Source organism: Manis javanica, chromosome 1, assembly GCF_040802235.1.
Source record: "Manis javanica isolate MJ-LG chromosome 1, MJ_LKY, whole genome shotgun sequence".
In the NCBI taxonomy this organism is placed as follows: Eukaryota; Metazoa; Chordata; class Mammalia; order Pholidota; family Manidae; genus Manis; species Manis javanica.
The window spans coordinates 167,619,886-167,634,566 of NC_133156.1; the positions used below are offsets into that span (position 1 = coordinate 167,619,886).

The following is a 14,681-nucleotide window of genomic DNA, read 5'->3' on the forward strand; positions in this document are numbered from 1 at the left end:
GGGAGGAGGAAGAGGTGGAGATGAAAGTGAAGACAAGACAATGAAAGGGTATAGCCTTTCCATGACCTAAGTTTGAAAACATCTTTAATCTACTAGACGATGATCACATCTTGATCACATAGTTGCAGGAAATTAAATATGAATGGCTTAATTAAAGATTAACATGATCAGAATGAGAATAATTAATATCATATCTGCTATAGTCTGTTTTCTTGAGTGGAAGCCTTATCCACCTGTTTGTTTAAGAACATGGACCACATTGATGCTGCTAAAAAACAGGCCAATAGGCAAGGCAGTGACTAATGGTTAATTATGCCTGCAATTTGTGGCACCAGTCACCAGATGGCACCACACTATTTAAGGGGTCCTATCATAATGGGACCCATCACTTCAGTTTTTCAGGGACTGAGGGGTTTTGTAGGATGTGGGATTTTCAGTACTAATACTGGGAAAGTCCTGGAAAAACAACAGGCCAGCTGATTCCTCAACCAGGTAAAGAGCTTTCTCTTTAGCATATGTAAGATTTTGGGATCACCCTTTCCTTATCACCAAAATGACTCCTAAAATTTTAAAGCAATCATAGAATAAATCATTGCTCTATAAGATGTGAGTTCAAACCAAAAGGAACACCATAAAAACATATGTAAGTCTTGCTTATGTTGATGGTCCAATGACACAGAGAGGAACAAGTTTATCTGCTTTGCTGGCAGAACTGCAGTGTGAGAAGGAATACAAGCACTGGGTTCAAATCTTGCCTCAGCCAAAATCTGGGATACCTCATTTAATCTTTCTGAGCCTTGATTTCTTATTCTACAAAGTGAGTGTAAGCGTGTACTCATCTTGAGGGTGGAGGGTGGAAATACACTCACCTTACACAGCTGTTACGAGGACTAAGTGAGATCTATACAAAAGAATAGAGCATACAAACTGAAGCACAGCAAGTAAGAAACAGAGCTGTCCCTATACCCAAGTTCCTATTCCTTTTCCACTCCTGCCTGCAGAGAAGTTGCCTTATAAAGTCAAGAAGGCAAGAGCAGACATCAACCTCTTGAAATATGAGATAAGCAGATAAATAATGGCTTTCAATGCAGATTCGTATCACACCCATAAACTGCTGGAGCAAAACTATCTTGGAAGACTCTGAACCTCAGAAATGATTAGTAGTAAGTTTACTTGTAAAAGCTTCTTGTAAACTAGCACCCCATAATAGCAGGCTTTATCTACAGTCTTCAGATAGACCTTCACTGGTGTCTTGCCAGTGGGTTTCAGCCCTGGACAAGTTCACTATGGATTCAATGAGACCAAAAAATGACAATGGAATGTTCTTGGGGTGAAAGGGTTTATACCCAACTTTATTCCCACAGTGGCAAGTCAATCACTAGAATCCTGTCCACCAAGAGTGAGTCTGCATGTGGCAAGCTGGTCTCTGCCTCTGGGCCTCTCTGCCCCGGCAGCCGTCTCAGTCTCTGTCCTTGTAGCGTCTGTGCAGCTGTGTGACTGTCACCCAGAACACTGGGTAAAGCTCTTCATATAGAGTCAATAGCAAAGTATTGCCCACACGTGTGTAGTGAGCTAGCCGACCAGGACCAGGTGAGAATCCTGGCCACAGGAACCTTCACTTTATCCACAACCGGCCAGGAGGTAGATGTGGTCACCCCGATGGCTGCAGCTTGGTGAGCAGAGATGCCCATGGGAACATCATCTCCACACCTGACCTGCTGCTGGAGGACGCTCCTGGGAAGCTGCTGATCTGGTTTAAACTGGTTTAGCTACCTGGCAGGACTGCGTAGGTGGAGACTGACAAAGAGAAGACCTCGGCTTATATACTTGTCCTTCTTCCTCCTCTTTGTACTAATGTATTTTCCCGTCTCTTGGAAGGAGTAACCAGCATCTTTACTCCATTATCTTAGTAAAAAATTAGTGTTTGGAGAATAGTACTGCCTGTATTGCATGCTGTGTGCTCTCATACTCAGGCACTCAAGAGCTAGTTGAAGAATCTAAATAGGAGTTGAAGCCATTACAACTTAAGGTGCTCACCTGGCCACCAAACCCAGCTGTTTAAATTTTCCCCTCAGTGCAGCACAGCTGAAAAGGTTTGCACTGAGATTCACCCAGGTTTCCTGATTAACAATTTATCAGGAGGAATTGTTTTCTTTGGTGGCAACAGGACCTAGGGATGAGTCATTCAGGCTGAGTTGCAAAGAGACTGGAATTGGGGAATGGGGCCATTTCTGTCTAGAAAGTCTCCCTGTTCCTGTGGGGAGCTGGGGGACTGTGAGTGTGGCTTTCCAGCTCAGCACTCAGAGATGAGGAGCTGGGAGGGAAGGCACAAGGTGCTGGCTGCTCAGGCAGAGTTCAACATCATTAAACTCATTGCAGGAAGTGGAGTGAAGGGCGGAGCACCCAGACCTGAGAATAAGTTTAGTCACAGATGTCCTTTGGACAGAAAGCTTAGGGACACCAACGGTTCTGATAAGATGGAACCAGGAATGGAATTGTGGCTAGTGTCTCCTCCCCCCTTAATTCCTGCTGCAGCCCAGAGGGAGTGAGGGCTCCCTCCAAGCCCCGGAGGCAAACAAGCTTGAGACAGAGCAGGAAGAGGGGCCCGGAGAGCCAGGCCATGCCCACTGGGCTGGGGCCGTGACTGACCTCTCCTGCTCTGCCTGGGATGAAGAAATAGACGTAATAGCTGACTATTGTTTAAATATTTCTTACGCAGGAGAGTCAGGGTCAGTACAACGTGTGCAACATCTCCATCCTCCCAGCAACCCATGACAAGGCTTTGGTTATTAGCCCCATCCCATGGGCAGTGGATCTGAAACTGAGAGAGTGCCAGCACATTGCCCACAGCCTGTGAATGAAATGGAGGATGCAGCCCTCAACTTCACAGCAGCACCCTGGGCCCCCTCCCCCAAACCCAGACAGGCTTCCTGGGTGTCCCTTCTTGGGGCACAGACCTGGGAAAGGGGGGAAACTCCAGGCTCTGCTCTCCAGGAGAAATCTGTCTGTTTGAGTCTGGGTTGGGGACAGAGGAACATTTACTCAGGAGCCACAGTGCAGGCAGAATCTTGGAAGGCTGCCTGCTGAGGCAGGCAGGAGGGGCCCTCAGCCCCACAAAAGAACGTCACTTCCCTTTTTCGATCTTCAAGGACACTTGGAGGGATGCTGACTTAACAGTTGAGGACTTCAGAAGTTGACACTTAGGAGAGAACTCGTATCAGGGGGTGCTAGCTGCTGTCCATGTCAGCAGGTGCTGTGATCAAGTTATGCACCCGATGATTCATCAGTATTCCAGAAATTATAAATGTGACCCAGCAAATACCACAAGGCAGCAAATGACCAAATGAGCCCTTACACATCACCTCCTTTGGTCAGCCCTGACAGGACAAACAGAGCGGCCCCTCGGCCTCAAAGACAGACATTATTTCTCACACGGTTTCAAAGTTGAACGACTCTGTCAAAGTCACACAATCTGTGAGACAGAGCAGGGTTTCTGACGTGCCATTTTGTCCTTCAAAGTCATCACCCAGGAAACACAATTTTTCCATTTGCTCTGAAAATGGAGCTTTTTGAAGAGTTGAGTAATTCATTTGTAACCTGTTTATTAAAAAAATTTACTGAGGTGTGTAATTGACATGTAACATTATATTCACATCAGGTGTACAACAAGAATGGCTCACCTGTCACCAGATTTAGTTATAAAAGTTTTTTCTTGTCATGAGAACTTTTAAGTAGATCTTAAAACAACTTTCAAATGTGCAGTGTAGCCTTCCTCCTTAAAGGATTCTATCCTCATTTGGATGCAGACTCTGATTCATAGGTTGAATATAAAGTCAGACTTATCAAGACTAACTTCTGTAGCAGCATAATCTCTGGCTGGGAGTCAGAAGACCTAAATTTCTGGCCATACCTTTACTGTCCACAAGCTGTGTGACCTTGGGCAGGACCCTTTCCCTCTCTGGATCTTTCTAGGTGTTGACTACAACGATAGGGTAGGATAGGGCAGTTGCTGAGCCCCCATCCAGTTCTTAAATGCTACACTGCTTGTACACTGGCATAAGTAATGCAATCATACAGATCACGTAGAAGCCCTCTTCATGGTCTTTCCATCCACAAACAGGTGTATGCTTACCTCTTCCCTGTCCAGAATGCAGTAAGGAAGGAAGCTAATGTTTATTGTACCACTGGGGCTAGAACGTCCCTCTCCCTTCTTCCCACCTTCCCTTCCTCCCTCTTTCCTTCCACCTGTGAGGAATTATGATCAATCTCATTCTGAGCATGAAGAGGCAGAGGCCAAATAAGGCAAGTGGCTTGTGGCAGGTCACACAGGTGGCAAATGGCAAGTGGCAGAGGTGGAATTTGGATCCACTTCTCTCCACGTGCTGAGTTCACCCCATTTCCTGAGACTAACTTTAAAGGCATGAGCAGCAGGAATAGGACCTCTCAGGAAGTTTACTCTAGAGCAGGGTCAGCAAACGTTAAGCAAACCCGGCCACTACCTGTTTTTGTAAATAAAGCTGTATCGGAACATAATTAGTTTGCTCATGTACAGATAGATGATCTTCAACTGTTTAAGCTGCCACAAATAGGTTGAGTAATGACAGAGACCATACGGCCCACTAATTCTAAAATATTTACCATGTGGCCCTTTACAGAGGTTCTCCAGCTGCCGGTTTAGAGTCCAGAAAGTCTGTCCTCCTTCAAAGAACACAAAGTGACATGTGCCATCCGGCATGCTGGGGCCTCGCCACTTGGCTAGGAACGGGAATGTTGTCCCTCAGATCTATTCTTTTAAGTCAACAGACAGTCTCGGGATACCTGTTAGGCAGATTAGGGAATCTGATTTTCATCAGGCTGTTCTTCCCAAGAACTCAGTGAAGGGGAAACAGAATCTAAATTTTGGGGAAATTACACAGGGGGAAAAAGGGAGGGAGTCAGTTACAACACCCATTGCGACACTCGGCAGGGCTGAAAGTGACAACAGCAAAGGTTTCTCTTTTTGGAAATGTGAGGGCATTTCCGTTTCTGAGTGGACAGGGCGGCAACAGCCTGGTTTGGTGAGTGACTATTTTCTTTATAAGCAGCTCCTCTGGGTCCGAAATGGCAGTCTCCCCTTGCCCTGCTCTGATCACAGGATGGAAATCTGCAGGTGTGGCCGTGGTTACCTAATCTCTCTCCTGCTTTTCCTGTTCCACTCAGAGACAGCCTGCCTTCCCTTGCAGAAGAGACCCTGCAGGATGCAGGCCTTCAGGTAAGGCTGACTCAGAGGAGGCGGGTGGACAGGCAGGACAATGCCCATGTGTCCCAGCCACCTGGGGCTGCTGGCCTCCACAGGCCTGGGAGCTGGGTTTGTGCAGGGAAGGAACAGCCATTATTCCAGGAAGAGGCAGCCACACGCGTGGGCTTCAGGGCTTCTGTTTCAGAGTACTATGGATGTGCACAGCTTGGCCCGAGGCCTGGCCTATTCCCCCAGAGACTCTGGCAAGTCAGTGAACGACAGACATGTGCCCAGGAGCCATGCTGGGGTTTGGACCCCACCGAGTGAGCCAGGCAAAGCAGCAGAGAGGGGCGCCAGGCAGGGCACGGCCCAAAGCCCCAGCTTGAGGGTTAACAACGCCTGCCAGTGTTGACACCATGGGGGATCTGGCTCCCCTGGAGCCTCAGTCTCCCCATCGATGACTCCCTGCCTGCCTCACAGGGTTGTTGTGAAGATGAAATGCACAAATCACAGAGTGACAGCATTCTGAAAACTGAAAAGTGCCTGAAAGTATGTGGTTTTTAAAACCAGGTCAGGAGCTCTCTGAGATGTCACTGTCACTGGTGTAGAAATGACAGGTGGCAGTGTTGATAAAAACAGTGCTGTTCCCATGCCCTCTGTCCCATGGCATCCCAGGACAGAAGCCGTATCTGGGTGGCTGCACCCTCGAGTTCTGACTTTCCTGGCCCAAGGCTGTGGGTTGGACCTGTGAAGTGTGCATGTGTGCTGCCCGGCTCTACCCACCTCCCCCCTGGCCCCGGCAGGCCACACACACACCCCAGCACCTCTTCCCTTTCCCACATGCCGAGGGCTTCATGAGATTTGCCTCTGCTGCCTCCTATCTGTGGGAGCTCCCGGAGGTGTCTCCCACGGCATGTTCAGTCCCCGCGGAAGGAGCCTCGTCCGGGAACTAAGAATAATCACATAAAGGTCAAATGCTCACACACATGTGGAAAGAGCTTCACAGTTTGCCTGGCCACCCCTCACCTAGCTCATGGGCTCCTCAAGCCACCTTTGAGGGGGCTTGTTAGCCACACTTCACATGTGAGCAGATGAGGTCCAGGGTCACACTGGTGGGCGGCAGGGAGTGGGTCCCACATCCTGCCTGGGGCTCTGTCTACTGCGTCCTACTGCTGCTTTCAGCCTGGGGACCGTTCTTTTTCTCATCAAGAAGAAAAGACTGGGAGCCAGAAACAGGCCACTGGGGGAGCTGTAGGGGAAGCTGACTTGTTCGCAGGGACAGCTGCCGGTGGCAAACCCAGAGCGGTTACTGGCTGTTGGAGGACAGGCTCTGAGGACACATCTTCATGGTCGAAGTCTCAGAATAAGTTAACTGCAAGGTGCTCTGTCCCTTGAAACCTCTTACACTGTGTTGTGGTGGCCACTAGTCTCTGATGACTCTTTTAATTTAGAGTGAAATTATAAATAAGAATAAAATGAAATATTCAGATCCTCAGTCACACCACATTTCAAGAGCTCAAGAGCCACATGTGGCTGGTGGCTAGTCTCTTGGACAGTGCAGACAAGGAACATTTGTGCACTCCAGAAAGTTCTAGTGGGTGGCGTTACTCTGGAGCATGCTTTGCCGAAGTGCAAGGGGCCTGCCCTGGGAGTCTGTGAATGGGGAGCAGGGTGAGGAGACGCCCGGATGTGGGGATGCTGCTTCCCAGGTGTGGGAGTTGGGCCGTTCTCCCCACCAGTGTCAACCATCTGTGCTGGGGGGTAGGGAGCGGATACAGACTCAGTGAACTCTGAGTGGAGCCCTCGCACCTGTCCGCTCCAGCTGGGTCCTTTCGCTTTTCAGAATCTGGGATGTTAACCAGAAGACCTTCTACCTGAGGAATAACCAACTAATTGCTGGATACTTGCAAGGACCAAATATTAAACTAGAAGGTGAGTGGTTGCCAGGAGAAGTGATGTTGTTAAGGTGCCCGAGCCACTTTGCCTTGGAGTCTGCAGCAGCACTGTGGCCTCCCAGAAACCTTAGATGAGGCTCCGTGGCCTAATCCCCATTGGACATTTGTGGACAAGTTTGGTGCTGGGGAGCCTGGACACTACAGGGCACACTTGAGTGCAGCCTTGAGGGGTCTTGGGCTGAGAGCCACCAGCCACAGGCACAGTGGTCCCAGGGCCACAGCTGGCAGGGGCAGGGCCCAGAGGGCAGGATCAGCCTCCTCCCTCCTGTGCCTATGAAGCCTCCCATATTCCTGTATGTTCAAACCCTGACTCCCTCCAAATTGAGCACACTATATAGAAAGCTGGGTTGTGCCTGATTCATGACACCACGTTCAGTTGTGTTCTAAACCGTGCTTGAAACAGACCAGGAGATTTGTTGGCCCTGGTGTCCAGCACCCTCTCTTTGCCTGAAGGTGGGCCTGGTGTCACAGGATGTCATCACCTCCCTCTCCCTGGTGCCCATCGCCTTGTCCCTGCCCCATGCCAAAAGAGTGTGAGACCCTTGCTGGTCCTGGCAGTTCTCCTAATGAGCTCTGAGAGGCTGAGACGTTCACTGCTGCGTGGGGGCCAGAGACCACTGGGGGAAGAGGCAGCTGTGCACCCAGGCTCTCATGGACCAAACCCTGGGGCCCCACTCGTGACCTGTGTGCTGTGTCTCTGTCCATGGGCAGCACACCTGCTGGCCTGGAGCCAAGGTGTCCTGGGAAGAGAGGGAAGGACAGAGACCTCATGGAGCAGAATCTAGGTGACTTGGTCCCTGAGGAGTAACTAGACAGCATGATCGGCTTGATCTCCTGTGTGTGGGGAGGCCGGGAAGATGGGGCCCGCTGCCCTCCTGACCTTGGGGCTTTCACTGTGGGGGACAGAAAACTCTCTAGGGGGACCCCAGGCCATCATCTCTTCTCTCTACAACCTGCCCCTCCCCTCTGCTCCTCCCAGAGAAGATAGACATGCTGTCCATTGAGCCTCATGCTGTGTTCCTGGGCATCCACGGGAGGAAGCTCTGCCTGGCCTGTGTCAAATCTGGCAGTAAGATCAGGCTCCAGCTGGAGGTAAGGATCTGTCTCAGACAACGGCCACCAAAGCCCAGTGTAGAACACCCACAGTGTGCTCCCTCCTGGTGCTGAAGGCCGGTGAGGCCCATTGGGGTGGCTCTGTCCACTGGCGTAGTTCGTTCAGCAGGGAGCCTGCTGGTGCCAGGACACCTGGCTTCTCATCCTCCTCATGGTCTCAGAGGTCAGCTGGCAGCTTGGGCTTCCTTACCGCATGGCTGCTGACTTCCAGGGGGTATTATTCTAAGAGGATGAACCTCAGTGTGCAGGCACTTGTTTGCCTTCCGCTACACCATGCTGCTCATGTCCCACTGACCAAAGCCAGTCACGTGGCTGAGTCTGGCCCCAGAAGGGATGGGACTCCACTGGGTGTGAACTCCAGGAAGCATGGTTCATCTTCCATTCAGTCTCTTGCTGGAGGGTCCCCAGCCCATGGAGACTTGCCCTCTTCCAGAGCAGCTAAGCTTTGGGACCTTTCTCTTCCTAAACTCATCTGCTCAAACCCAGGAGCCAGTACCCCACTCCAGGCCCTATGCTCCTTGATTCTGTGCAATGCTAATGGGCTTCCAGCCCTGGGAAACATGGCTTTGTGTCGGGGGCTGGGTGGACAAGATCTTAATCCAAACGTGAGTGGCTTTAATTGTGTAACTGTTACCTCCTCCAATGTGGACAGGGGCACTGTTTTGGAGGGTGACTGCTCTGTGTTAAGTAGGGGTGCCTAGGATATTATGTGTAGCCTGTGGAATGGGCTGCAGTGCCCTCTGCCCACCTTCTCCACCAGCCCTCTGGTTGGAGGCATAAACACAAAAGACCAGCTCCATGGGCCTTGGCCTCTACAGGCTGTGCCATGTGCTTATCAAACTTACTGGCACATGGCTCAGTGGCAAGATTTCCCAAAGCTGAGGTGTGACAATGGGACAACCTCTTTGTGCCACTGCTGTCCTGAGAGACCTGGTGCATGTGGTGTCCTGCAGTGCCCTTAGGTTAGCAGTTCTCCTGCACACACTCTGGGCCACATGATGGTGGGGTGGGGAGGGGGTGCACAGGACCATCAGCCCCTCAGCTCTCACAGCTCATTCTTGTCTTCCAGCCAGTTAACATCACTGACCTGAGCCAGAACAAGGAGCAGGACAAGCGCTTCACCTTCATCCACTCGGACAGCGGTGCCACCACCAGCTTTGAGTCTGCCGCTTGTCCCGGCTGGTTCCTCTGCACAGCCCTGGAGGCAGACCGGCCTGTCAGCCTCACCAACATGCCTGAAGAGGCCGTCATGGTCACCAAGTTTTACTTCCGGCAGGACCAGTAGTACTGGATGTACCCCCACCCTACTCCTGGCACTTCGATGACTCCAGAGACTGCCTCTCCACCCCCGGGGGCCTCCTAGCTGTCATGGGGCCCCTGGCTGTCTGAGGGGACTTGGTGGGCTGGACCCTCCCTTGAAAGGAGCCCAAGGGCTCTGGGGGCAGAGCTCTGTCTCCAGCCTCCTCGGCCAACCCAGCCTCTGCATTGCCTCCATGATGGTCTTTCTAAAGTGGGGCTTGAGCCACAGCTCTGTTCAGAGCTCTTCAATGCAACCGTGTCTTCACAGTAACACCCAGGCCACCAGGCAGCTTGGATGCCCTCTGTGGTCCTCTCCGCAACTCCTCCTCCTTCCATGCCCCAGGTGACCTCAAGCCGCTCACTGACCTCCCACTAAGTGACTCCCAAACCTTGTTTTGTAAACTGATGGTGCTCCATGGGGGAGATCTGTGGTGAAATAGACAATACGGATTTCATGGTACTTTTTTTAAAGCCAACTCTGTCCAGTTTGGAGGAGAGTCCTTTATCTGTAGATTCTGTCCTTTCTGGAAGGGGAATATCAAAATATTTCTGTATTTGTAAAATGATGGTGAAAGTAGGTCTCTCTTTTTAATCTTTTTATTATTTTTGTAATGCTCTAACCTATAAAAATGAAAAGCTTTTGTACTATGTTGGTCCCTAAGTTTTTTCTTTCTGGAACGCTTCTGTAAGTCTGGAGGCCCCGAGCCCCATCTCCACTCCAGACTTCTTACAGCTGCTTGCAGTGCTTCTGAAAGTTCCCCAGCTCCCAAGGCACAGCACAAATGGGCTTCATCTAGTTCTTTCCTGGGCTGGGAGAGGTGAATGGCTCCTTGACCATTTAGCACTTCTGACTTGTTTAAAAGATGGTTGTGCCTCTGTCTGGCTCCCTCACAGCCCACAAGCACCTGAGAGCAGTGAGTTTGAGTTCCTGCGTCTCAGGTTCCCGCAGGGCTGGGCACATGGCCTGGCCTCAGCAGGTGCTCCATTGATGTGTGTTGTATATGTTGAGTGGAAAGTTTTCCAACTCCCCATGACTCAGGCTTTGTTTTACAATAAAATCTTGAAAACTCACATACTTTGCCGGCGGTGTTCATTGCCTCCCTGGATTGGGACAGGTGGTGCTGGGCAATGGGGAGGCCAATGGGCTTTCCTTGCCCTGGAGGCCTGGCCTGGCTTCCTCCCCTCTGAGAGTCCTTTACTCCTTGGGCCTCACTCTCCCTGGATGACAGGAGAGCAAATCTCCCTGCCAGGAAGGTGCTTAGCATCATTGTCCCCCATAACCCCCAATTGGAAATAATCCAAACACCCCTCACAGAAAAGTCACTGCACAAATCCTGTATGTCCATACAAAGCAGGGCTCCACAGCAGACAAAACCTTGCAAAAGGAGGGTTAGAGCAGATCTGTGGTTCTCTGTGGGCTCGCCTGCAGAGCTTTAGAAAAAGTGGTGCCAATGCCAATGCCTGGTTTGGGGGTGGCCTGGGGGTGGTGTCAGGGCATCCGGATGCCAGGGCTGAGACTCCCGGGACCACAAGGCTTCTAACTCTAGGGACCCTGAGGTCAAGCCCTCCCAGTGGCTCCCTGAGGGTGAACTCTGCCTGGTGGCAGCTGTAAATGCAAAGCAGGGAGATAGATGGTCCTTCATTTCAGAGAAAGGCTCTTTACCAAGTCAGAAGTATATTTTGACTCTATTTTAATTTGAGTTGAAGCTAGAAGGAAATTTTCTATTTTCTCAGTCTGGTTAAGACACACTTCGAGCTTCACTTTTGGGGGGCTTAAGTTGTGCAATAATAGTAGGTGTTAAATTGGGGTAAAATTCTTGCCAATCTTGGGGAAACAAAACAATTTTCTGTTATCTTTTCATGTAACTATGAAATCCCTAAGTTATAGTACCTGGCCTTAACATGCTTGATGTTAAACTCAGCTCCCAGCAAATTTTGGAGAGAGAGAGCAAAGTGTGTCTTTTGGGGTTCTTAGCCTCAAACCTGAGAAAGCTGTCAAAGAGGGACATTCAGTCACAAGAACATTTTGCCTTTGGGTCTCTGCTGAATGCCGTCTGTGAGGGTAAGAAAATGAGGCAGTTCAAGAAGTGTCCACCAGGGATCAGCGTTTTACTGAAGTTAATCCCATGTGTCTGCCTTTCCTCTCTGCTCTGGAAGGACCTGGAGAAGCCCAGCTGGAGCTCAGTGCAGGCTCTTGGCTGGTGAAGGTCTAGTTGTCTAAAGCCCCTCTAAGAAAAAGCTGCTTTTACTCTGAGGGAAGTTTATTCTCATGCATCTATTAATCCCACTGTAGTTTATTTCTAGTTTGGGCTATTTACCTCTTAAAGTACATGGAGGATCTGGCCCCTGACAAGGGTCCCACAGATGTTTATCATTGATGTCTATCATCCAAAGGAATTAGCACCAATGTCCACAATAACCCCCAACTGGAAACAATCCAAACACCCCTCACAGAAGAGTCACTACACAAATCGAGTATGTTTGTACAAAGCAATGCTTCCCAGAAGACAAAACCTTGCAAAAGGAGGGTTAGAGCAGATCTGTGGTTCTCTGTGGGTTCGCCTGCAGAACTTCAGAAACATTAGAACATTTCCCCACAATACAGACCCAAGGAATTCTAAGGGTGTTCTGTACCTGCTTGAAAATCTACATCCTGGGGTCCTGTTTCCAGCTGTGGACCTGGATGACTGACATGCGGAAATCCCCCTCCCGCCACCCACCACCAGGGAAAATACATACCGCGAAAACTCAACACAGTAGCTCAAGCCACACACCTGCAAGGGGAAGTATTTTGTGTTGGTGGGTGGTGAATGGAGCTAACAAAAGGCAGATAAACAGAGATCAAGACACTCATTGTGGTGAGGAGTGGGTCTGGATCCACAGGGAACAGCCACGCCTTCATTCTCTCCCCAGGAGGAATGACTCAGAAAAGTTGATTTGGGTTCAGAGCAGAGGAGTGATCTCAGTGGCTGGTGACCTCAAACTCCCTCACCTTGTTATTCTACCTCTAGTCTGAGGGTCTCCCTGCTAAGGGGTAGGAATGCTGTGTCCTGGAGTCAAGGCATACTCTTCCTTGGGCCATGATAGAGGCACTCTGGCATCATCGTCTTTCTTCTTACTAGTCTTGGAAGTTTTTTCTTTCCCTTCACTGAAGGCCTGTGGCTGGAGCACAGGGACAGGGGACATGTAGGCAGGGGTCAGATCCTGCTGGTTCTGGCCAGTGGTGTTGGGAAGGATGGAAGCCTTTGTTCTAAGGCATGAACAGGCCTTGCAAACTCTGAAGTCTATCCCTCCCTCACCCCATGCCCCACTTTGGAGTGCACATTCTCCCCACCTGCTCCACCTAATACCTAGTCAACCTTCAAACCCAGGCTCTTGGGCAACTTTTCCATGAAGCCATAGAGAACCATTCAAGCCAGTCCTCAATAACCCAATGTCTTGGACCCTCCCCCAGGACCCGTGGCCCAGACCCTGACATTCATGGTAATGATGGGGCTTTTTTAGGTATGCATGTGTTAACCCTCCCTGAGCCCCTAAAGCTAGGGACTGTTTTCCATTTTGCAACCTCCAGAGCACCCTGCCCCGTACCTGAAATGGACAGAAGCTCATTGCAAACATATTCTGAAGTACATTAATTTCATATGCATTTCCCATTTATTTTCACTCTTCTTTCTTTGCACATAGGGCACCTTATCACAGAGGTCTTTCTGACCACCCTGGTTAAAGTACCATTGTACCCCTCCCCCGTGCCTCCTCTACTTTCTGTTTCTGTGCCTTGCCTTAATTTTCTTTCTAGCAATGATTACCTTCCGACCTGTTCTGTACTTGCCTGTTTGCTTATTTAGGTCCCTTTCCCTACTACAGTTTAAGCTCCATTAAGACCGGGTCATTTCCCCACATCAGTGCCTGATTATTAATTCAACAACCTTGTTCACCAAGCACCTGCTCTATGTCAGCTCTGTGCTGGAGGCAGCACACACTGTTCCCTAAGGAGCTAAGCCACGGGTGTGAACCTGTTCAAATGTATACACGTCATTGGTAGTATTTTTACATAGTTAATTTGCATTTCCAGTTTTTTGTCTTGTTTCTTATGTGCTGTGGTGTGAATCAGGGAAATAATAATTCCTTCTCCTTAGATATGGAGACCCAAGAGCACAAATTGGGTGTCTCTATGTCCCTGTTGTGAGAGCCACAAAAATCTCAGTAGAAGGGACTGTGATGGAATAAAGTGAGAAGAAGAAAGGTGCGGCTAGTGTATGAAGGATCCCAGCAGAGACAGCACAGCCACAATTAAAACCGAGCAGCAGATTTAGTCTCAAGCCTTCCCTGTGCTCAGCACCCACCCCACAGGGCCAGATGCCCAGACCTGGCCAAGTGCCTTATTTTTGGCCTTTTTCTTTCCTTGAAGCCCACTGCCTGCCTCATTCTAGCTGCCAAACCCCAATGCCTGTACCTCTGTGGCTGTCTTCTGTAAAGGAGCTGACATCTCCCCCAGCCACAGACCAACATGCTTTGCTAAACACAGGGCCCTTGCAGGCCAGGAGGGCAGAGCTGACATTTATGGTTATCTCTGAACCAAATTCTTGGGCAGAACTCCCATCCCTTCAGACCAGAGCAACCCGCCTAGTGAAAGTGTATGTTTGTATCTCCTTTGGAGGCACTCAATTAGGGAGACATGCTGTAAGGAGCAGAGACAAAGGGAGCCAGCAGCAGAGAGAGCTGGTGTCCAGACGGGGCATTTTCAGGTAAACAATGGAAATCTCTGATGTGAAGTCAGAAGGCCCAGGAATAAGGTCTAGCTCCACCACTTAATAGCCGGATGATTTTGAATAAGCTACGTAAGCTTCCTGAAGCTCACTGTGTTCATTTGGAAAACCAAGATCATAATACTTCTCAGAGCTGTTTTGACGATTACATATAACATAGGTAAAAGTATTTGGTATAAAGCTCTCTGTAAGAACTGATTTAATATTGTGATAACCCAAGTGTCTCCAGATGTTGCAGAGTGTGGAGGCAAAGCAGATCACACCCTCTGAATCCTGGTCCTGACCCTGCTTCCTCTGAAGTCCCTCACTGCCCCCTGACACGAAGCTACT

At 49.9% G+C, this 14,681-nt stretch overlaps 1 protein-coding gene across 4 annotated transcripts in view; it reads left to right on the forward strand.

Annotated features, from left to right (window-relative positions):
- Positions 1-10,656, forward strand: part of LOC108399293 (interleukin 1 family member 10) — a 57,730-nt gene extending 47,074 nt beyond the window's left edge. For 3 of the 4 annotated variants that reach the window (XM_073241123.1, XM_073241126.1, XM_017663989.3), the window contains 4 exons: positions 5,200-5,251; positions 7,062-7,150; positions 8,153-8,265; positions 9,356-10,656. In XM_073241123.1, coding sequence (XP_073097224.1) covers positions 5,200-5,251; positions 7,062-7,150; positions 8,153-8,265; positions 9,356-9,571 — 470 coding nt within the window. In that variant the 3' untranslated portion in view covers positions 9,572-10,656. Of the gene's footprint in view, positions 1-4,974; positions 5,058-5,199; positions 5,252-7,061; positions 7,151-8,152; positions 8,266-9,355 lie in introns of those variants that run through there. The other variant, XM_017663990.3, reaches the window with a different exon arrangement.
- Positions 10,657-14,681: the final 4,025 nt, after the last annotated feature.